The sequence below is a fragment of the Triticum urartu genome, chromosome 2A, assembly GCF_056163025.1.
Source record: "Triticum urartu cultivar PI428250 chromosome 2A, HENAU_Tu73, whole genome shotgun sequence".
NCBI classification, from domain to species: domain Eukaryota; kingdom Viridiplantae; phylum Streptophyta; class Magnoliopsida; order Poales; family Poaceae; genus Triticum; species Triticum urartu.
The window spans coordinates 364,703,567-364,726,283 of NC_141874.1; the positions used below are offsets into that span (position 1 = coordinate 364,703,567).

The window sequence follows — 22,717 nt, forward strand, 5'->3', positions numbered from 1 at the left end:
GCGGTGGCGGGCGACGCAAACTGATCAAGCAAAGATCGAAAAACCAAAAAGAAGACGCCGATCAAAATGACCGATGAAAGAGCGAAAAAACCCGGAATGAGGGCTGAGAAAAAAAGACTCTTTAGGACAGCCGACCAACACGGTCGACGGACGAACCCTAGGTACGAGCGGCGCGCGGCCCCTGGCGGCGGTCATGGAGGCCGACCGCCCTGAGGGCGGCACGCAAGTGCATAAGCGGCGGCGGCTAGGGTTTAGAATTGACTTGCAATAGATATCATGTTAGAAGGAAGAAATAATTGATGAAATAGTTGTTGTATTGCTTGAGCCTCATGGGCATATATAAGTACAATCATCTACTTGAAGTATAATACAAGTCAGAACAAATTCCAATCTATCTTGTCTTTCTTAATAAACATTATACTCAGCATTTATAAGTCATCCTTTTTACATGGATCCTATCACCTTTACATAAAAAACAAAATAAAAAAGTATAATCAAATGACTTATAAATCAGATAACAACTAAACCAACGTGACTTATAAATCATTGATTTTAAGTCACCTGACTTATAAGTCAGGTGATTTGTTAAAACCAAACAGGGGTCACCTGACTTAAGTATTTGTTAAAACCAAACAGGGGCCTTAACATGTTCACACTTATCATGTCTGAGAAGGGCAAAGTGAGTGCCGACGTCGGCCACGCGGCCACCACGCCGCACCCGCGCGTCGCTTTCCCTTGTACCAGCGCCCGGGACGCGGCTGATCTCCACTTCCCTTCTTATTTCTTCTTCTTCTTCCCCTTGTGTGCTTCTCTTCTCTAACCTCACCCGCTCCTGCTCCCCTCGAATCTGAGCTGACCCACTCTACTCCACCACTCAGCAAGCTGTACCCACGAGAGCGCGCGACCACGCATACCGTCGGTAGCCCACTCTGCTGCGCGACCTCCGAAACGAAGCGCCAGATTTGATTACCTCGCCGTCCGAGGAGGTCGCAGCTCGACCGGCGCCGGGCACAACCTGATTGGATCGGATCCGTGGACCTTGGCATAGGTCATTTTCTCTATCTTGTTCTTTGCTACCTCCAACCAAGCTTATGCGGATCTTAGAGGAAATTTATCATCATTAGCTCTCGGGTATTACTATCATGTTATCGTGTCAGTTCTATGTGGTTCCCCTAATGTGTGCATGTATCAGCCTTGCGATCTTGGTGCACAAGTTAGCTGTACTTAATTTATATATTTTCACTCTGTCTAGTTTCTACTCTCCAGTAGGAGTATATGACAGTACAGTTCGTCAGCTAGTTGCTCCGTTTTTGCCTTTCCCTTCATATAAGTATAGTATATATTTCCTAGTATATTCTAGCGTTGCATTTTATGCTGATTGGAATGTGTCTATGTAGCCTATGGTTCGTCAACCCTGTGGCTTTGGTTCCATTTGCTCATCCCTGAAATCACCGATAGCCTTGGCGCAGTTGTTGGTTGAACAGACTATATGATTCTCCATCATGTAGCGAATTGAATTGATAGTGACAGAACGTTGTAAATGCAGGTCATTCTGGTTCTTGGAGGTTATTGCTAGCCCATCTCGAATTAGATATGGAGGTAGAGAAGAAGTCAAAGGATGAGTTACATCTCAAGATTAAGAGTAAGGACAAGTCCTCGGTGAATGAGGAGGACGAGAAGGAGATCGAGATAGAAATCGACGCCAAGGTTGTGGAGAAGGAAGAGGTGTCCAGTGATGGTTCAAAGTCTGCAGGCAAAGTTAAGGAAACCAAAAAAGAAGGGAAAAACAAGTCAGAGAAGCATGTAGATGAACATGAAGACGATCAGAAGGCGAGTAAGAAGAAGGAAAATAAGGCAGAGAAACATGAAGATGGTAAGAAGGAAAAGAAGAAGTTAGAGAAGCATGAAGATGACGGGAAGACTAGTAAGAAGGATAAAAAGGAGAAGGATGAGAAAAAGAAAGAAGATGGCGAAGGCTCAGAAAAGGAGAAGGCCAAGAAAGGGAAAGATAAGAAGAGCGAGAGCAAAGAGAAGGATAAAATTAGCGTCAAGGAGACTGGAGCTGATGCAGATGACAGTAGCCCCAAGAACAAAAAGAAGGATAAGGACAAGGCAAAGAAGAAGGATGAAAGCGATGAAAAACAAGAGAAAGACAAAGAGAAGGAGGAACATGAGAACAAGAAGAAGCATGTAGAAGTGGGTCAGGCAAGAGAAATCAAGCTACAAGATAATGAGTCGGCGAAGAAAGAAACTGATGCTTCTGAAGAGAAGAAGGATGGCACGGACAAAGCAAAGGATAAAAGAAAGAGAGACAGTGCGAAGAAGCAAGATGAACATAAGGAAATCGGTGACAAGGACGAACAAGGTAACAAGAAAGATACAGAGAAGAAGGACAAGAAGAAAGATAAAACCGACAAGAAGGGGGAAGGCAAGAAGAAGGATGGCGATGATGAGAAGGAAGAAGGTAAGAAGGACAAAGAAGCGAAGGAGAAGAAGAAAGATAAGACCGACAAGGAAGAAACTAAGAAGAAAAAGAAGGATGGTGAGGATGGGGAGGAAGAAGGTAAGAAGAAAGACAAAGAGAAGAAGAAAGACAAGGGCGGCAAGGAGAAGACCGACGATCTGGCAAAGCTTAAGAAGAAGCTGGAGAAGATCGACGCAAAGTTACAAGACCTACATGCTGAAAAGGAAGACATCCTAAGGCAGCTGAAGGAGCTCGAAGAGGGAATGACCACTGAAGAGAAGAAGCCTGTACAGATAGTGGAAGCGAGTGGCAAGGCCAAGTCCAAGGAAGATGATCTTGTTACTGCACCCTAATCTTCTGGAAATCTTTGACTTGTTGACACTTGCTGTGATCTTATGGTTGTAACGCGAATAATTTCTGATCTGGGTACGTGCACACGTTTCTGTGTGCGGTACAGAACTCTCTCTATATACATATACAGCTTGAGTGTAACAATATAAACGCCCAGAAAAATAAAATGAACCCATTGAACATGTTTGCTCCCCTGGTCCTTTCGTTATGCATCTGCTAACATGTTCTTTGTAGCTGGAATTCCGCTGCATATCTCTACCCGGTGGTAGTGCAGTCGGACTCGGCTGAAGCTCTTTCAGTTCTATCTAGCAATGGTCTCATAAGATCAGCGTATGGTCAGTTAATCCTGGAGATAAGGAGTTGATGAGTAGGAGGGAGAATAGTGTTGCAGATCGGTTGGCCAATTATAGCCGCACCGAGAGAACCACAGCTATGTGAGTACACTCGATTCCACCTTGTATTGAGGATTTGTGGCCTCTTAATTGTAGCACTGACAGTGCAATAAAAACTCCCTTCTCCCCGGTAAAAAGAAGAAAAAAGAAAAGAAAAGAAAAGAAAATGAAAGCTCTGGTCTTCACTGATTGACCCAGCAGCGACACTTGCGTCAGTATATATCTTGTACTCTCTACCTATGTTCTGCGCTTTATACCTTACTAATGAGACCTGGCATTGTGATGAATTTTCTTTTTCTTTCTTTCTTGACCATCACAGGTTGAATTATATGACGTATGCACCTCCTAGCATCATGATTTTTTCTATTATCTCGTTGCGCTCTATCAGTCTCAATAAAATTATACCCCCTCTGTTCCTAAATAAAATTATAGTCCCTCTATTCCTAAATATAAGATGTTTTGGCGGTTCAATTTCAACTATCTCAATAAAATTATACTTCCTCTGTTCCTAAATAAAATTAGTCCCTCTTTTCCTAAATATAAGATGTTTTGGCAGTTCAATTTCAACTACCAAAACATCTTATATTTAAGAACAGAGCATCCACGGATGGTAAACCGAAAGACTACATTTTAACTTGCTTTTTCTGAAAAAAAAACATTATCAAACTATGAATCACATTACATTACATTACATTACACAAATAGGGAGGTCCCATGACCATGTCTCATTATGCTCCAAGTATACATCTTCCATTTGTTTACTCTCATCGTTTTGCCTATTTGAGTCACAAATACCGTGTATCCATCCATCAGTCTAGTACTCCCTCCGTTTCTAAATATTTGTCTTTCTAGAGATTTCAACAAGTGACTACATACGGAGCAAAATCAATGAATCTACACTCTAAAATATGTCTATAACTCTATATACATTCGTATGTGATAGTCCATTTAAAATCTCTAAAAAGACAAATATTTAGGAACAGAGGAAGTACAAAATGTTACCTAAGAACTATGTACTGTAAGTCCGTGCCTGAATGAAATTATCGAACAAATGTGGCACAACCAAACAAAATTCTGTTATAGTCGAATTGTACATGCGTTAACAAGTGGATCAGTACCTTCTAGTATGCCCAGAGTACTATGCAAGAAGTATACCTTATAATGCTATCATTATAATTTACTTTGCCAAATGTGAAATTCGTCTGTATTTATTTGGAACCCACTAGAGTTTCCAAATACTTCTCCACATTGTCCAAGCCACACAGCTCCTTCACCACAGGCATGATTGCCGGAACTTCCAACTCAAAGAACGAAGGTGAAGACGGTCCAGACCCACAACAGTGGAGTTCCTTCCTTGCTGCGGCAATTGCATCCCTTGTTGCGCAGTGAACTGAAGCTGCAAGGAGCAAAGGCGGCTCCCCAGATGCTGTGACAAACACCAAGTCAACAAGGCAAAAGATAAATAAATCATAAACGATCTCTACCAAATGTTCTTTTTTTTTTGAACTTAATACCATCTTATCCCTGCTAGGAGCCTAGAAAGCAAAATACAACTATCCGTTTGTTATATGCCCATAGATGTCACAACAGGGGAGAAACCGAATACCTTTTGAAGACAGCACTCTCTTCTTGTGGAATCCACTGTTGCGCAGCTCAACATTAAACTGTTTAGGGATGGTGTCCACGGTTGGGATCTTGTATGTCCAAGTCCCGTCCGAGACAACCAGCCCATCCGTATTGGTCACATATTCCTCACTCATGAAATAACCAATTCCCTGAACAAAGGCCCCTTCCACCTGAAGTGCCATAATAGGACAGCAACAAAAGATATTAAAACACCATTAATGCAAATCAACATCAGAATGAAATGGGTTTCTATGTCCATCTCTGTGGACTTAAAGAAATGAGCAATCAATGCACTAGACAGTAAACCAATACTAGAAGATAGCATAAAACACAAATAATGTAGGTCTGTAGCATCCCATGAAACTACATTGTAATTAATTGATGACCTGCTACCTGAAATGACTCGAAGATGCATCTTTGGAAAGTTAACAAATATAGACAGGTTAGAGTAGAGTGAGACAAATTATACCCACCTGCCCCATGTCCACAGCAGGATTTAAGCTCTGGCCACAGTCATATATAAGATCACTGCGCAAAACTGTAGTTGCTCCCGTGAGAAGATCAATCTCTGCCTGTAAATTCCCGCTATGAATATCTTAATGTATGCAAAGGCGTGTGTATTTCAAATTTGTACATCTATAGCAGCAGCTTACTGGCATATCTGAAACTAAACAACTAAAGTAAACTAAGTTGTAAGGATACCTCACTAGCAGCAGCTCCGTAGTTTAGGTATGAACCAGAAGCCCCAGGAATGTAATATTCTCTTGCTGACAAATCCACACCAACCATTTTTGCCTGCACAACGGAACGTCGCGACACCTTAAGGTCATTGACTACATTACTGAGTAATGTAATTGGGCACACATAACTATAGAAGCCAATGATGCACAAATTTCTACGGATGACTAATTTTTGTGAGAACAACACAATAACATCCTGATAATAGTTGCTATTAACTGAAGTTATCATCTTATCAATACCTGTGAAATTAGTCCATCCCATGAAACTTTGCCATGCTTTTCTTGCAATTGCTCCTTGAGTGATTTCAGCCTGTCAACCATGATATTGCAGGCAAGTCGAACTGCTTCACAGCTGCATTCTGATGTGGTACTCCCTGTGGTCCACCCTCCCTGTACCACACTTAACGTGTCTGCTTGAATAACTCGTACTCTTTCCAACAGGTCTTGGCTTCGATCAGCCCACAACTGTCCAAGACCAAATGCTGCCATCTGCTTCACTTTTGTCCAAAGTCCCTGGCCTAACTCAATGCCTCCAACTTCAACAACAATGGATCCATCGTTAAGAATAGACACCTTTCCAGGTGTCGGTCGAGATAACACTTTATGCACTATCGGAACAAAAGAAAGTCCCCTCTTTTTCCACTGGCTGGTTTTGTTAAAGGTCTGGATTATTTCTGAACGATATTGGTAATTTGCTGATGCAGTCAACTGATTACAGATAGAGGGAAGTGTATACCCCAAGGCATTTTCCAGACACTCACTGTGAAACAAAGCAAGGCTCTCCACTGTGTGAATATTTCTCTGCCTTACCAAATTAGCATCAGTAGAGAGAACTGACGCGACATGCTCAATAATAGCTTCAGCAACATAAGAACCTTGCACTTCTCCAGGGCCCCGCATTGCAGACCGTGTTGAAATGTTTGTTTTGCAAATCTTTGCATCATATGAAAAGGCACCCCAATTATATTTCTTCAGTGCCTCTATGAAATTATGAGGAATAATTGGGCTAATGTCCATGGTCATTCCTGCATTTATGAACAAATCTACATGCAATCCTGTGACCTTCCCATCTGATTTGAATCCTATCGAATAGCATATTTTCATGGGATGCCGACCTCCAGTCATTATCATGTCAGTCTTGCGATCAAGATACATTCGAACAGGACGACGCAACTTAAATGCTGCAAGTGCACAGGCCGCCGCCACCTATAATTAACATACATATAATAAGTGTTCCGTTCTTTATGTAATTCAATAAACTGTTAAACAAAACTGCAGATTAAAAGGCTCGTGAAGCACCGAACTTAACAATGTTTAAATGAGTATGGTCTTCAAGTTTTTAGCACTTTAGCAGCAAGACTGCAGCCACCCCTGCCTCCTCCTATATGTAGCACTTGAAAACTTCACATGAAGTATGTCATTAAGAAAATGGCTAGATCAGAGTGAATCTTGTTAAAAGAGACAATTCGGCTTCAATATTCAGTGTAACAATGTCACAAGAGGAAACAATACGCTTTTAGTTGTGTTACAGCTGAAGCAATCTGTATGTTATGCTTATAAGGTGAAGATATGTGCAGATGTTCTATGTTCTTATTTGGGTGCGAGGATACTCAAAATTTCAGGATCACAGCGTCTGCATTTTAAAGCACAACTGATAGTTGGTAAACACAGCAGAGTTGAACATGCAACAGCACTTAGCTGATTTACCATTTGTACTTCACAGAAAGTGCTAAGCATAATCTGACAAAAATAAGACATGGTCTGCAGCATTTCAAAAGCTGTAAGAAATGATGGTATCGACACTTACTGGTAATGATCTAACAGCTTTTCCTCCGAAGCCACCACCAACTCTTCTAGTGATAACACGAACATTGTGACAAGGTAAACCGAGGCATGTTGCAATGTTATTTTGTGCTGCCTCAGGGCACTGACTTGAGCTATACACTACCATGCAATTATCCTCATCAGGTATGGCTAGAGCAGTTTGTGTTTCCATGTAAAAGTAATACTGTGAGTTAAGCTTCACCTGCACCAAGTGTTTGTAGCACAATGCGACAATATCAAAGATATATAAAGAATAACCGAATCTTATAAAAAGATACTCCCTCCGATCCAAAAAAAGTGTCGTGGTTTTAGTGCAAATTTGAACTAAAACCAGGACACTTTTTTTTTATCAGAGGGAGTACATAAGAAAGGACTAACCACCTATCAGGGGGGTGGGGGGTGATATGTCAATTGTTCAATAATTGTGGGGGTCGAGATTGAAAGGTTAGACAAGGAAACAACCCACAAGTAGGGAGACACAAATCAGAGGAAAAGGGAACATAAAAGGGAGGCACACTTGCAACATCCATTTAATGTAAACTACTCTAGGGGCACTAAAACTCCGCCTATGTTGTCTCAACATATCCGGTCCCAAGCCCGGGTAAAGGAGGAGGGTTGTGATAGGCTTGGCGAGCCAACGTAAAAACTCAGCCACTCTTATGGAGATGAAACCCAAAAGATTTCCGTTGGGGCGTAACCCTCTCAGCGACGCGCCACATCGGAACCCGGGTGTGGTGGCTCACCAAAGAACTAGCTATGGACAGGGGTGCGTGGAAGCTTGCTATCCATGTGCCAGAGCCATGAGTTGGTCGCAAGATCTTATGGGTTTCACCTCTAGCCTACCCCAACTTGTTTGGGACTAAAGGTTTTGTTGTTGTTGTTGTTGTACTCTAGGGGCACTAAGGGTGATTCAGCATTGCAGCAATAAATAATCTTTATTATATCTTTTACTATTAAAGGGGAGCTGGTGTCTGTATATAGGTTGGTGAAGCCTCCCCTTTTGTCTTGGTTTATTCCCCACCGATCCCCCTTCCACCGATCTTCCCCCTTACTGATAGTCTTGTCATTTTCCATGCACACCGATTTGTTTCCTTATCCATACCCCAGAGACGTTTCCGTTTTTACCATGCTTCCTTTTTTTTACAGTGGTTACCGTGTTTCCTTTGGTAAGTGTTCCCTCTTAACATTTGTCTTCGTATGTCTCCCATCCCCCCCGCATGTCTCTGCTGAGAATAAACCAGGATGCGATCCAATATTTCCACGTCTCTAAAAAAAAGCTATTTCCTCTTCCTACCCACAACTCCCACTTTATGCATGCTATAATCGGGGACATCCTCATTGTCTGTTTAGGCCTTGCACAATGCAAGATGCTTAGGAAGATGCTTAGTAAAATAAATCGAGTTTTTCTCAAGCATCAGTGCTTATCTCTACAGGAGGGGTGCCTAATTAAGCGTCTACCCTCTACAAATAAGCACCGGTGCTCAAGAAAAACGGGTTTATTTTTCTAAGCACCTCGCATTGTACAAGGCCTTACAAACCACCATGCCGGCAGACCTGCATGAGGTTTCGCAGCCCAGCGGTTACATCAGAAGCTGGGGGATCTCACCACTGCCACGGCTGCCACGGGTAGCAGCGACACACAGGAGGCGTGGCCACGGCTTGAGCGGCTGCGCAGGGGGTACGCGCACGAGGCGGGAAACCTGCGGCATCCATACACCTATGAGGTACAACTGCAAGGCGGGCCAGGGCACGTGCCGAGGTCGCGTGCATCGCCAACGAGGAGCACAAGGCCGCATAGCTTCCGCCGCGCAGATCAGGTCTGCCAAGCGCCGAGCCTTCAAGCTCTGTTGCCGCCAGACCGTCGTTGAAGCTGTATATGCTGATAATCTTAGGCAAGCTTTCATCAGGTACTTGTATGAAACAACCCTTTATAATCAATGGTGATTGTGCATATTTAATAGCTATTCCGTAGCAATGCACAAGTACTTAGCTACTCTCTCGATTCACTATTACAAGATGTTCTCACTTTTTTCTAAATCGGATGCATGTAGACATGTTTCAGTGTGTTTGTTCACTCATTTCAGTCCATATGTAGTCCATATTGAAATATCCAGAACATCTTATAATAGTGAACAGGTGTAGTAAATATCAAATTACGAGTTCATCACTCTTCATGGGCCAAACACCTACCAGTCTGCCACAGAACCATCTCATATAACAGGTGTACATGCGACCAATGAATACTAATGTTAGCCCAAGCTGAAACTCTTTACCTGACATAAGAATCAGTTCATCCACAGACTTTGGATGGGTATCAAGAAGATTCAACTTAGCATTAAAAATTATATGAGGTGTACCTCAGCTGAGTAGATCTTCTGATCGGCTTCTTCCATCCCTTTGGAAAAATCACCAACATTTTGCGGAAGAAGAAATGGTGGGGTTTCAAAATAACTGCATCTTCTAACTGCCTCCTCTATCGATAAAACTGGGCTATCCAAAGTTTCTGTGCTGTAGTTGACTACAGCTCGTTTGGCAGCTATATTGGCAAAATTTCGTGTTTCTGCAACCTAAAAATGCTAAAATCTTCAGTAATAGCTGGATTTAACGTTAACTCATGTTGTCAGAAATATAAACTTCATTAAAGGATACATATTTTTTCTTTTTGTTGAAAACTGTTGCAGATTTCTTCAAATCCAAACCATCAGAGCAAAAGCCATACCACGATACCAAGAGGTTCCCCAGCACACTGAGTAAGTGGATCGCCAAACAGAGGTTCAGGTCCAAATATAGTGTTGGCCCCAAAATTGCCACCCCCCTTTGGAATATCCTTAACAGTGATAACTGCCACAGTTTTCAGCTGCTCGAGAGAAGGGTCGAGCTCTATGCTATTCACATGAGCTAAAGGCTTTGTACTATATACAAATGCTCCATAAAGGCAGCCCTCTGGAGAAGGGATGTCATCCACATATACAGCCTCACCTATACATAATGTTTCTGTTATCAGCACTACAGTATACTTTATGCAAGATGAGAGTATGTAACTTCCACTGATTAAAATAGACACATAAATAAACTTGAAAGAAATGTTAAGAAAGGAATCATCAATGTATAGATAAGATGGAAGAAAGGAAGATAAACCATGTCAGTAAACAACACTAGCAAGAAAAACAACATGCTGCATAAAACAACTGCTAAGTTATCTATATAAATAGGGAAAGGTATATTTTTTGTCCCTAAACTCTCTCGAAAGTATAGAAATGGCCCCTCAACTCCAAAACCGGCAAACCTTAGTCCCTCAACTCTTCAAACCGGAATAGTTTAGTCCCTTCATGCGCCAAAAGCGGTTTGCATGCTGACACCACATGGTTTTGACCCGTCACCTGTGTGGCAATCTTTTTCCTTCCCATTTTAACTCAGCTGAGCATGAGCAACAGGAGAATGAGGTAGGCATGTATCTTGTGTGGCTCGTGGCATCAGGAACATGTGCATACAAAGCTAGCACATACAGAACAGTGCCAATGCTACTCACTCAGGCAGCTTTGCTAGAGCGAGCCGTTCAACACTAGGCCAATTTTTTAAATTTTTTTGACAAGTCGACGAATTGCATCGGCACAAGCAAGACGAGCCTGGCCAACACAACCGGTGGCGAACCGCAATGGCAGCCAGTGGCCACGAGCAAGCGGCGAAGCTGCGGCACCATGCTGCAGGCGTGTGCAAGTGCAAGTGGGCTCTCCCCTCTGTGACGCGCATGAACACAACCGCGTGCAACACATGCCTCAACATTGCGACATCAGGATCTCAATCCTGCTGGCGCGCCCGTGCCTCGTCGAGTTCGACCGCGATAGCGCTTGACATCCTCGCTTTGCCGTTGTCGTCCACGCCGAAAGCTACTCGGCGGAACGGCCTGCGCTAACAGCGAGCAGGGGTGCCCAGGACAGGTGCACGAGGCGGAGGCGTGCTGCGACAGGGGCGCTCTGTGCCACTGAGCCAGACTCCGGTGACCACCACGTCGGCGTCCCAAAGGGAGGAGAAGACATGCACCCGGCATCGCCATGGACCATGATGCCACCCGAGGGACCTCCCACAGTGACGCCAAGACGGTGCGATTGCCCCCAGCTCCGAGCATGGAAACCACGTGTGCTGGAGGAGGAAGAGCGCCAGACGACCTGGGGCAACACATGTTTGTGATATAGGCTCAGGGCGACGCAGAGACATCATCGGCACCGTCGCCAGCAATGGCGGAGGCATACCATGAGCACGAGGATGGTAACACGAGCAGCACTTCGCCGTGTTAGGAGCTCGCCTACGCCAAGGCCAATCTGCTGCGTGTTTCCCTGCTGCTAGCGAGCCTCGTAGTGCCACAGCTCCCCGGCTGTCTGCACCCTTTGCGTGCACCGCCGTGAGCCACACAAGCTTCACGTCTACCTCCTTCTCCTATTGCTCAGTGTGCGCCCACTGCTCGACGAAATGTCCAGCTGAGTTACAATGAGAAGGAAGAAGAAGGCTGCCACATAGGTGACGACCGGTCAAAACCATGCCAAGTCAGCATGAAAACCGCTTTTGCGTGTGAAGGGACTAATCTGGTTTGAGAAGTTAAGGGACTAATATTTGCCTGTTTTAGAGTTGGGGGACCATTTCTATACTTTCGAGAGAATTCAGGGACGAAAAATATACTTTTCCCTTACCTAAGTTCAAGATTACCAATGGCTACAACAAGAAATATGTGAAGCTCGTACCAGAGGCTTGGAGTTCTGCTCCAACTTTCTTCGCTGGTATGCCAACTGGGAGATAATCTTTACTGATTTCAACTATCTGCTTGCAAGATTCAAGTATGTGGTCATTGTTATGCAGACCAGATTTCACACTATTGGTCTCCTTAAGTGACAAGTCAATATCTGCACTGGGTGGACAATTTGGATTTCCATTGGTATCAGAAGCAGCATGGCCATTTAGACGAGCTGATCTTGCAGGCTTCACATTTCGTTTGGTCATTGGGTAAAGAAAAGTAAACAGAAAGGCAACTGCCAAGCTTGACCTGTAAGCAGAATGTGTTGTGCCTTCTTTTGGAACAATGCTTTTCTTAAGAACGGTGCATGCTTCAAGCAGGACTGATGCACTAATGGGTTTACCAACTAAGTACTTCTCAACGTCTCTACCCCTGATAGCATGTCGGGTTCCAAATGCACCAAAAGCTAAATTTAGTTTTTCCAGTATTAAGCTTCCTGAACTTTCATCAGAGGAGATTTGAGCAAAGAAAGCGCAGTTAAGGTAAGCAACTGCATTTCCAAGAGGGCGCGGAGCAGCTCGGTATGTCTCAAATAGCAGTGAACTTTCTGTCTTATCTCCTGTCATATTTACAGCCCCAGCACTTGATGAGACATTGTCAGGAGTACAATGAGGAACAGAAATGCTTAACAGTAGTGTCTTGTAATTACACGGTGGCATTTCCAGGAACTCATCCAACGTGACATTCAATTTTCCTGATGATACCTGGATGCACACTGACGAACCAGCAGCAAGAAGAATAGTTGCAATATCAGAGGGAAATTCGTCCCTTTGAGCCATCACCAAATTTCCACCCAAGGTTGCCGTGTTCCGAACATAATGAGAGGACACCTTTTCCATGTGATCAGCAATCTTACCAAAGATGACATCCTTGCAGTCATCACCTTCTCGTCTTAAAATCTCAATAACCCGAGAGATCGATGTTGCAGCTCCAATTTGAACACCCTCGGAATCCTTGGATACTGAATTCAACTCTGGGATGTCTCTCAAGTCAATGTACCTATCATACACCTCTGCCTCCCTGTAAACACCAGAAGAGGTGTTGCCTGCGACCACCTTTGTGCCACTTCCATCAAATGAATCGGAAGCTATCAGCCTGTAGTACTCCTCCACACTCCGAGGTCGATGCCAAGAGCTCTCGCTTCCTGCCATTACCGTAGCCGACATACACTTATCAATCCTCAGAGAGGCTCTGATCTCAGCCTTGAGAAATTCTGGGAAAGCACCAATGCTCCCCTCCTTGTACGGTGGCAATTTGTCGACATGAGCGTCTCCCTTTTTCCAGAAGGAGTTGAGACCAAGGTCCTCCAAATCGACGTCTGCCGCGAAGCTCTTGCAGGCGTCGGCAATGGGGCGGTACCCCGTGCAGCGGCACAGGTTACCCACGACAGCGCGCTCCGCGTCAGCCGACGTGAGCCTCGAGAACCCCTCCCGCGGAGGCGGACCGGACCCCTTGCCCTCTGCGCCGGCTAGCGCGGCGGCGAGGGACATGCACATCCCGGGCGTGCAGAAGCCGCACTGCGAGGCGTGGAAGCCCGCGAATCGCGCGTGCACGGCGTGGAGCCCGTCGCGGCTGTTCCCGAGGCCCTCGGTGGTGGTGACCGCGCAGTGGTGGAGCCCGTGCACAAGGGTCAGGCACGAGCTCACGGCGGCGTGCGAGACCTGGTCGGCCGCCGCGTCGTACGTGGAGAGCAGCACTACGCACGCGCCGCACCCACCTGCAACCAAGTCCGAATGAAAACCCGCATTAACCTCGAATGGCGACGGCGACGGCCTCTGCCTAGGAGGAGAGGGAGGGGGTAAGTGCAAAGTGGTAGTGCGCACCTTCGCCGCAGCCGAGCTTGGGGCCGGTGAAGCGGGTGCGGGTGCGGATGAAGTCGAGGAGGGTGGCGCCCGGGTCGTCGCCACCGCGGAGCTCGAAGCGCTGGCCGTTGACGGCAAAGACCGCCGCGGACGGCGGCGGCTGCGGCGTCGAGGAAGCCATCGCGCGGAGGCGAAAAGGGGGGAGAGATTTGCGTGCCGGAATCCGATTCCCATGTGCTCGATCTCCTTATCTTAGTGAGCCTTCCACCCTTCCGTGTCGCAGTCTCGTCACTGTCTGCCTCGGCTGCGAGAGCTCGCGAAATTCCAAACAGAGAACAACCGACGGTGACACGCGAGAGCATGTGTCGCCTCCCCCGACCCCGGCGGCGTTGGTGGAGAGACGTGTCGTAGCAGCTGCAGGTGGGGCCAACGAATACGATGGACGGCGCATGGGGTGGAGTTGTTTGGGATCACTTGATTGACTGAATGAATATTTTAACTGCAATAACACGTGAGGGACGGCGTCACGGCGAAGACGAAGACGAAGCGGGTGTCCCGGTGCACGCGCGGTGGTTTCGACCATGCTCCGGCCGGACGAGTCTTGCCTGCTCCCGTCCCGTGCTCCCATCCATGCTCCCGTTCCACTCATTATCGATCGAACGGCTGGCCCAGTTTTCCTACCCCACGTCCCTTTTCTCGCCCAAAAAAAGGGAATCGACGTATTTCCGTTTCTCTCTCTCCCTCACGTAATACTCGCAACTGATTCTGGAGGGAAAATGTCCGCCAATCTAACTATTTTGCGCGCCAACTTAGAAACCGAGGTATGAGCCAAACCCTCACAAACGCTAGATCCTAAATCACAGGCGGAAGGATATTTGCAATCTGGAGCCTGACTGCATCCAACGAACAAATTTCAGGCAGATAGCAAAGTCTGCAAATATCAAGCCATCCGAGGTTTAAACAAAGGAAATTATTGCCCCGTATGGCTTCTTCAAGCAGTGATCATGGGAACCATGAACACGTCAATGGATCTCCAGGACCAGAAGTAAGAAATCTGACTCATATTCTTCTTGATCTCTTTTCAATGTTCTTGTCCTTCTTGTCGAACTGGTTACTTACTTTCTCCTGCTGACAAACAAATCAAAAATACTGATCATGATCGTGTAAGATCTATGCAAATCTGATTTCAACATTTGTACAACCATGTAGGAACAAAAGGAATAGCAGTTTTTCACAACTTAGTCAGGTCGTTCATGCTATTTCAACCTTATATATACAAGAATCTGTTATTCACGGCCTGCCGTACATAATAAAATCCGATGTCTAATTGTTGTTTTATCCATAATCAATATTAGTCTCACAAAATCAACATTATGATCTTTTACAGATGATTTAGATTCAAATAGTTGTACAACAATTTAGTTTACAAGTAGTATTCCAGTAGTGTGGCCATGTAGACACAAATGTAGTATGATTATGAGGACTGAATGGTTAGACTACAAAACTGCGACATGAATTGATTACTTGTGTCAAGGGCAACTAAAAGGTAATCTGTTTGTGAACCGTTTTTGAAAAATCTAACTGTCAACCATATGAGTATTAACTAAAGTGAATACTGACTCATATAGGATGTGCATGAAACTGCTCCTAGCAATGCAACAGATTGCATCGATGAAAGGGTACCAAAGGTTGGCATGCAATTTCTATCTGAAGAGGAAGCTTACTCCTTTTATAACAAGTATGCAAAAGCTATCGGTTTTAGCATCCGAAGAGGGAGTCAACATAAAGTAAAGAATTCTTCCGTCATACAGCAACGGACATTTACATGCTCCCGTCAAGGTATGGGCTGCTTGTATTTTGTTTTAGTTATATTACTTTTGGTTTCACCAAGATACTTATTTTAATTGACAGGATTCCGAGCAGAAGATAAGAGAGAGGATTCGTTCAGTTACAGTAGACCTGAAACACGATGTGGTTGTGAAGGCCATATGAAGATAAGTCTGAAAAGCGGATTATATTATGTCTACGAATTTGAGGCTGCACACAACCATAATCTTGCCACTGGAGACATGGCCTTATATTTAAGGTCCCAAAGGAAAGTGACGGAAGCACAAATAGCAAACGCTGAGGTCGCAAAGTCTGTAGGCATTTCGAATAAAGCAACTATTGATCTTATGGCCAAAGAAGCATGTGGACTTCCAAATCTTGGGTTTGCACCCGAAGATATGAAAAATCGTTTGTACTCTAAGAGAACACTGCAAGCAAAGAAAGGTGACACCGGGGGAGTGTTAGAATACATGGAGAAGAAGGTAAAAGAAGATCCCAATTTTTTCTATTCAATTCAAATTGACAAGGATGATCTGATAACTAATATATTTTGGGCTGACTCAAAATGATCTCAGACTATTCATTATTTGGTGATGTTATATGCTTTGACACCACATATAGGAAACTAGATGATGGGCGTCCATTTGGTTTAATTGTTGGGGTCAATAATCACAAGAAAACTACTGTCTTTGGTGCCACACTTCTCTATGATGAAACAGCTGAAAGTTTTGGTTGGCTTTTTAGAACATTTCGAACAGCTATGTCTGGGAAACATCCAAGGACAATCCTGACCGATGAAGATGCAGCAATGGCCAAGGCAATCAGTGTAGTCCTGCCTTGGTCTCAGCACAGACTTTGCGTGTGGCATATGAATCAAAATGCTTGCAAGCACCTTGCTGAGGTTGTTGAAGAATATAAGAAGTTCAATGCTGATTTTCAGCATTGTATATATGATATTGAGGAAGAAGACGATTTTATAAATGAATGGAATAGAATGCTGGACAGATATGGTCTACGTGACAATACATGGCTGCAAAGGCTGTTTGAGAAAAGGGAGCAATGGGCACTAGTGTATGGCAGAAATACATTCTCAGCCCACATGAGCACTACCCAAAGAAGTGAAAACATGAATAATGAGCTGAAGCGGTACATTAGTATTAAATATGACATGCTTACTTTCTTCGAGCATTTTGAGCGGCTAGTTGCAGATAAAAGATTTGTAGAGGTGAAGTGTGACTTCAAGGCGTCACAAACTACTCCCAAGCTGAAGGCAGTAGATAGCTATGTATTAAGGCAAGCTGCAACTACGTATACTCCAGAAATATTCAAGATGTTTGAGGAGCAAGTGCTTCGGACCCTCAACTATGACACATTTCTTTGTGATGATAGTGACAAAGAGCAGAAGGTTTATACAGTAAAATTTCATGGCACACAACGTGAGCATGTTGTCCGATTTGACCCGAACAAAGAGAAAGTCAATTGTAGTTGCAAGAAATTTGAATTTGCTGGAATCCTCTGCTCTCATTGCTTAAAGATACTTGATATTAATAATATCAAGCATATCCCTAAACAGTATGTATTGAATAGATGGACAATTGATGCCAAAGTGCTAGAGATAACAAGCAATCGCAATCTGCAAGAGGATTTAAAAGCAAGAATGTCTAACTTCTACAAAGACTTGTGCAGAATGTTTATCCACATAGCTGCTCGTGCCGCAGAGTCCGATGAAACATATGACATGGCTGCTAAATGCGCAGAGCAGCTAGCACGAGATGTGGAGAAATGCTTGAAAAATAGAACTGATCCAGATCCAAACCCAGATGTGGGTAATTCCTCTGTTTCAGAAGGTATATACTATACTACTACTTGCATGGAGTCTTTTCAAACTGATTCTTACATTTAACTTTATGGTTGCAGGTCCGAACATCGACTCTAGTAGAGTTTCAAAACATAACGAGGGGCTATGCAGGCCAAGAGGTATGAAGGTCAAGGAGAAGACCGTACGAGGATCAGCAAGACCCGTTGGTGCCTTGGAGAAAGCAAAAACAAATAAGAAAAAGAAGACAGATGATTCTTTACAACTACAACCTGAAATGCCTTTCACAATTCAAATGCCTATGTATAACCCAATCTTATTGGTATATAGGAAGTCTGCCCTTCTTAACTTTCTTATTTTCAAACTCCAGTGTTGCTAAGCTTGCTATTAATCTTCATAGGGTCATTTGGGAGAAAATATTGGACCAGGATCAGCAAGACCCGTTGGTGAGTTGGAGAAAGCAAAAAAAAAAGAAGAAAAAGAAGACCGCCGATTCTTTACAACTACAACCTGGAATGCCTTTGACAAACCAAATGCCGGGGTATCTACCACAGTACAACCCAGCCCAAATGGTATAAGAAGGCTACTTGTAAATTTTTCTCCTTTTTTAATCCTCAACGACCTAAGCTTTGCTATTTATTTGCATAGGGTCATCTGGGAGCTCTGCCAAATCATCTATACCCCTATTTGGCACAATATGGTCCTACCAGTGGTACCTCTACCCCTACGATGTTGCCAGGACAGAATCCATTCTTCCAACTACAGAATCCTACTAGTGGTACCTTTAACCCTACGATGATGCCAGCACAAAATCTATCATTATTCCAACAACAGACTCCTACCAGTGGTACCTCTACCCCTATGATGATGCTAGGACAGAATCTATCATCCTTCCAAGAAAATAATCTCACCATCGGTGCCTTTACCCCTACGATGATGCCAGGACAAGATCTACCATTCTTCCAACAGAAGCCTGCTTAATCGATGTTATAGAGTTTTATCTCATGTATTTGCTTGCAACTATATTAGAAACTATGAGTATACGACCATGGATTGAAGGATACTATCTATATTAATTAAACATATTTCACTTATTTTCTGTGTTACCATCTGTTCATAGCTTAAAGGACTATGAATGGAACACAGGAATTACGTTTCCACTTTTCATCTGTTGTAATTATTGTCAACTCATTATAGACAAGTTGCAAAACAAAGGTAGCCCTCAGATTGGATGAGATTAATAGGAATATTGTGATTTCTACTTTCTATACTGCTATACAAGCAATGTGAACCAAGATGCAGTTAGGCTTGGTTTGCATCAGGTATAAACTGTACATATTACCAACAACATTTTTTTGCCTAACCTGACAAGCAGACCAGTAGTCGATCACTGCGGTAATGAAGTGCCACTGTCACGCAGATCAGTATGAACTATCAACCCAAAAATATGACTTTGCATGCATCGATGAAAGGAGTAATTTGTTCACTTCACTGAACCGTCTTCTGGCCTCATCCTGTATGCAAACATCACCACCACTAGCTAATTAAATTTCAGTTTATTCAATCAGTACACAACATCATTAGTATTTTGTGCAATGCAAGACCTTTCCAAGACTGAATCCACTGCATTTAAACTATGCTTTCCTTTTGTTGCATCCTAAAATTAACCATCTTGTTAGAAAAAATAAATCAAGCTGAGCACCTTCAGTACGCACAGAACAATGATATAAATTAATTGTCAATTTAAACACAGCTAGCTAGGTATCCAGGACATGTAGAAGCTAATTTCGATCTACAATTTTGCACAACAAAAGTTGAGCTATTAAGAAATCTCTGTATGGACCAAATTAATTTGCAATATCCCCTTGTGCTTGTGTGCTCAAATACCAGTAGTTACATACAAAATAGCTCAGATCAGAGACTAAATGGCGAAGAAATCAGACTAGACATCTGAATTGTGCAGAAGTACAGAGGAGGAAGAGAGGGAGCGGGGCAAGCCAACCTCGGCAGGCACGGGAATGGTGCCACCGGCACCGAAGACGGCGCCACAAGCCTGGAATAGCCGCTAGAAGGGGGACACCCTCGTCGCTCGCCGCGGCCTCCGCCGCCGCCGCCGCGGCCACGACCTCCACTATCACCACCTCCATTATCCCCGCCCCGAGCTCCACCATCTCCGTCCCCATCACAGGCAACCCCAAGACCCGATCTTTGGCGCAAGAACGTACCATGAGGCGGAGGCTGCCTTGCGGCAGGAGAGGGACGACATCTGGGACGGGAACGGCGTCGACTGACTCACTGGATCTCTCCGCTGCCCACGCTCGGCTGTCGGAAGGTGAGGAGAAAGGGGAAGGAGGGGAACGTATTGGGTACAGGGGAAATACGGGAGCACGGCGACTTTTTTTTGGGCCAGAAAAGGGACGTGGGAGACGAAAACTGGCCCAGCCGTTCGATCGAGAACGAGTGAAAGCGGAGCACGAATGGGAGCACCGGACGGGAGCAGGCAAGCCTCGTCCGCTCCGGCCACGTGACGACGTCCACCTCCGCGACCAATCCCACTCGACAAAAGCCTAAATATTGGCCTTACTTGGTTCATAAAATAGAAATATCATAAAAATAGAAATATTATAAAAGATAAAATGACATGTATCTCAAATTCTATAGTAAAAAAAGCATTGATGTATAGAATAAAAAAAATTCATCGAGTCAAGGCTAATGTTTTCTTTCTTTAAAATGCGAAGGGTTAATTTCTATAAAGTTGAGTCATCTATTTTGAAACGGAGAGAGTACAAAATAAAATTTCATTCCTACAAGGTTTCACAAGAATTTTTCTTTTGAGAATCATATCCTATAGAATTCCTACAACCAAAGGAGATGGTACTCCGCCCGTCAAGTGTCGCAAATCAAAGTGTGATCTGACTTAGAGCATCTACATCCGGGCGTCCCCCCCTCCAAATGGCACGGTCACTGACCGGTCAAAAAATCTGACCCAGGTGTGTCTCTCAAACTGGTCGTCTGGGTTGTCCCGCCCAAATCTAAGGAGGGTTTGCGAAGGCCCGGGCACGTTCGTCACGCTAGACCGGCTAGCCGTGGCCCACCTCGGTGCCACATAAATCCCAAATTCGGACGAACTCTAGACCACAATCCACTCCACTTCGCTCTCTCTCGCTCTCTCTCTCTCTCTCTCTCTCTCTCTCTCTCTCTATATATATATATATATATATATATCCGTCTCCTCCTCTTTTCGTCTGTCCCATGGCGAGCGACGGCGGCAATGCCGCCAACGACGACGTGGAGGAGATTGCCCTCTGCACCGCGCTATGCCGGTTGGCCCTTGACCGGGGGCGGCAGTAGCGGAAGCTCAGGCTCCGCGCCGGCACCCGTCGCCCGGCTACGCAGTGAGGGCGACGTCACCGCGTCCGAGCGTACCCCGGTCGCTTTGCACCCATGCAGGTATGCCGCTCGTAAGATCCTACTCTACCAGCGCCGGAAAGCGTCCCCAACCACCACTTTGTACTCGTCCCCTCGACGATGCCGGCACAGATGAGGGCGCCTGAATATGAGTTGCGGGCCGCACACCGCAAGCGGTAACGGGCGAGGGAGAGGACAGCGGCAAGGGATGAGTTGGTCATGCGCGCATTGGTGGATCCGGAGGATGCACTGCTCGTGTCGGTCCTACGACGCTCCCCCACATTGGTGGAGACCAACGCATCGTGGCTCCACTGTAGAAATGCCAAAGTGCTCCAGCTAGCCATCAAGCAATTAGAGCGCGAAGCAACGGCGAAGGTGGCAGGCAAGGCGAGGGCGCTCCGGCTGGCCTAGGACTATCTGGGATGAACTTTGATCGTGTCGCCCTATTCAAGAATTCATCCGATTAACCAGTTAACTTGCCGATTAATCCCTACTCATAGGGTCACCGAGTAGCCGATAAACTGATAAATCATCCGATTAATTGATTAAATGGCCGATTAACTTGTCGATTAGCCTATTAATCCCCTACTCGCCAGCCAACCGAGCAGTTACCAGTTAACGATTTCCTCAACAATGTCGTGTCGGATGACTAATGTAATTGCTAAGTAGTATGTGAAATTTAGTCTGTTTGTTGCTATTAAGTGTGTTCATCTATGTAGTGTCGTATGTGCTGCATGGATTTGGGGGTTCGGTAAGGGACACAGTTGTGGAAGCAACCAAATGAGAGGTGCCCGGTCAATGCCCGCGGAGACGCATATGCACGTCTGTGGGAGTTTGAGGGGTTGAATTAGATATATCCGGTTGTAGATATGCTCTTACAGATTTCACAAATTTAGGCCTCTTTGGGCGCGTCCGGACCCCTGATGGACGATATGCCCCTTAAATATCCTTGTTTATTATTTATAACTATAATCCCCACTTTTGAAATCTCAAATCCATGAAATTCAATCACTACACACAAAAATGAATAGTGCAAACATATAAAATTTGTTCACAATGCATAATTGAAACATAAGTACATAGTTCATTGATTTCTGGTGTGGATGCACATGTGCTCTACAAGATCATTGAGAAGTTACATGTGCACTTGTTGATCTCAAAGTTATCGATGTGTATCAAGAAAATTGACAACAGGTTCAGCCTCTTGTTCCGGGAGACAGATCTAAACTCAGGTCTTCTCGAAATCATATGTGTGGGGGGGTGCCCCTTCACTCTCTTTCCCCACAATCATGTTGTGCAGTCATGTCATGAGTTGCAGTGTCTCCAGTTCCCGCATCATTGCAGCTGCATGAACAATACCCTAACGAGCTTGGAGCACTTCGAATGCCCTCTCCACATTCTTCCTATCACCTTCTTGCATTTGTGCAAAGAGACATTATTTCCTACCATAGGGATCAAATATAGTCTTCACAAATGCCGTCCATTGAGGATAAATCACTACTGCAGGATGGTCCAAACGCGACACTACGATCAGAGACCCTTCGACGAAACTGTGTGCGATGCCATAATCGCAAACGGGGGTGTAAAAAACCATCAAAAAGGTGCAAAATGTTTGCGATGACGGATGCATCAAACACGGTTCAGATTTTAGTTGCGTGTGCGATGCAGGGCATATGGTTCA

The 22,717-nt window shown here is 44.8% G+C and overlaps 3 protein-coding genes across 5 annotated transcripts; 2 read left to right on the forward strand and 1 right to left on the reverse strand.

Moving 5' to 3' along the window:
- The first annotated feature begins 756 nt into the window (after positions 1–756).
- Positions 757–2,997, forward strand: LOC125537381 (uncharacterized). Its single transcript, XM_048700687.2, has 2 exons — positions 757–1,048; positions 1,547–2,997. The coding sequence occupies exon 2, from the start codon at positions 1,594–1,596 to the stop codon at positions 2,815–2,817; it is 1,224 nt and encodes a 407-aa protein (XP_048556644.1). The 5' UTR covers positions 757–1,048; positions 1,547–1,593; the 3' UTR covers positions 2,818–2,997.
- A 1,224-nt stretch (positions 2,998–4,221) lies between these two features.
- Positions 4,222–20,006, reverse strand: LOC125537379 (indole-3-acetaldehyde oxidase). 3 transcript variants are annotated; one of them, XM_048700684.2, is made up of 12 exons: positions 19,631–20,006; positions 18,993–19,142; positions 14,007–15,110; positions 12,134–13,900; positions 10,117–10,376; positions 9,755–9,964; positions 7,381–7,599; positions 5,814–6,779; positions 5,536–5,628; positions 5,307–5,405; positions 4,814–5,003; positions 4,222–4,633 (listed from the first exon to the last, which is right to left on the reverse strand). In XM_048700684.2, the coding sequence occupies exons 3-12, from the start codon at positions 14,164–14,166 to the stop codon at positions 4,416–4,418; spliced, it is 4,182 nt and encodes a 1,393-aa protein (XP_048556641.1). In that variant the 5' UTR covers positions 14,167–15,110; positions 18,993–19,142; positions 19,631–20,006; the 3' UTR covers positions 4,222–4,415. The 3 variants fall into 3 exon arrangements, with proteins under 3 accessions (XP_048556641.1, XP_048556642.1, XP_048556643.1); XM_048700685.2 differs by having other exon boundaries at positions 14,007–15,113; XM_048700686.2 differs by lacking the exon at positions 18,993–19,142.
- On the forward strand, positions 16,912–17,715 carry LOC147985122 (protein FAR1-RELATED SEQUENCE 9-like). Its single transcript, XM_087541416.1, has one exon. The coding sequence runs from the start codon at positions 16,912–16,914 to the stop codon at positions 17,713–17,715; it is 804 nt and encodes a 267-aa protein (XP_087397542.1).
- Positions 20,007–22,717: the final 2,711 nt, after the last annotated feature.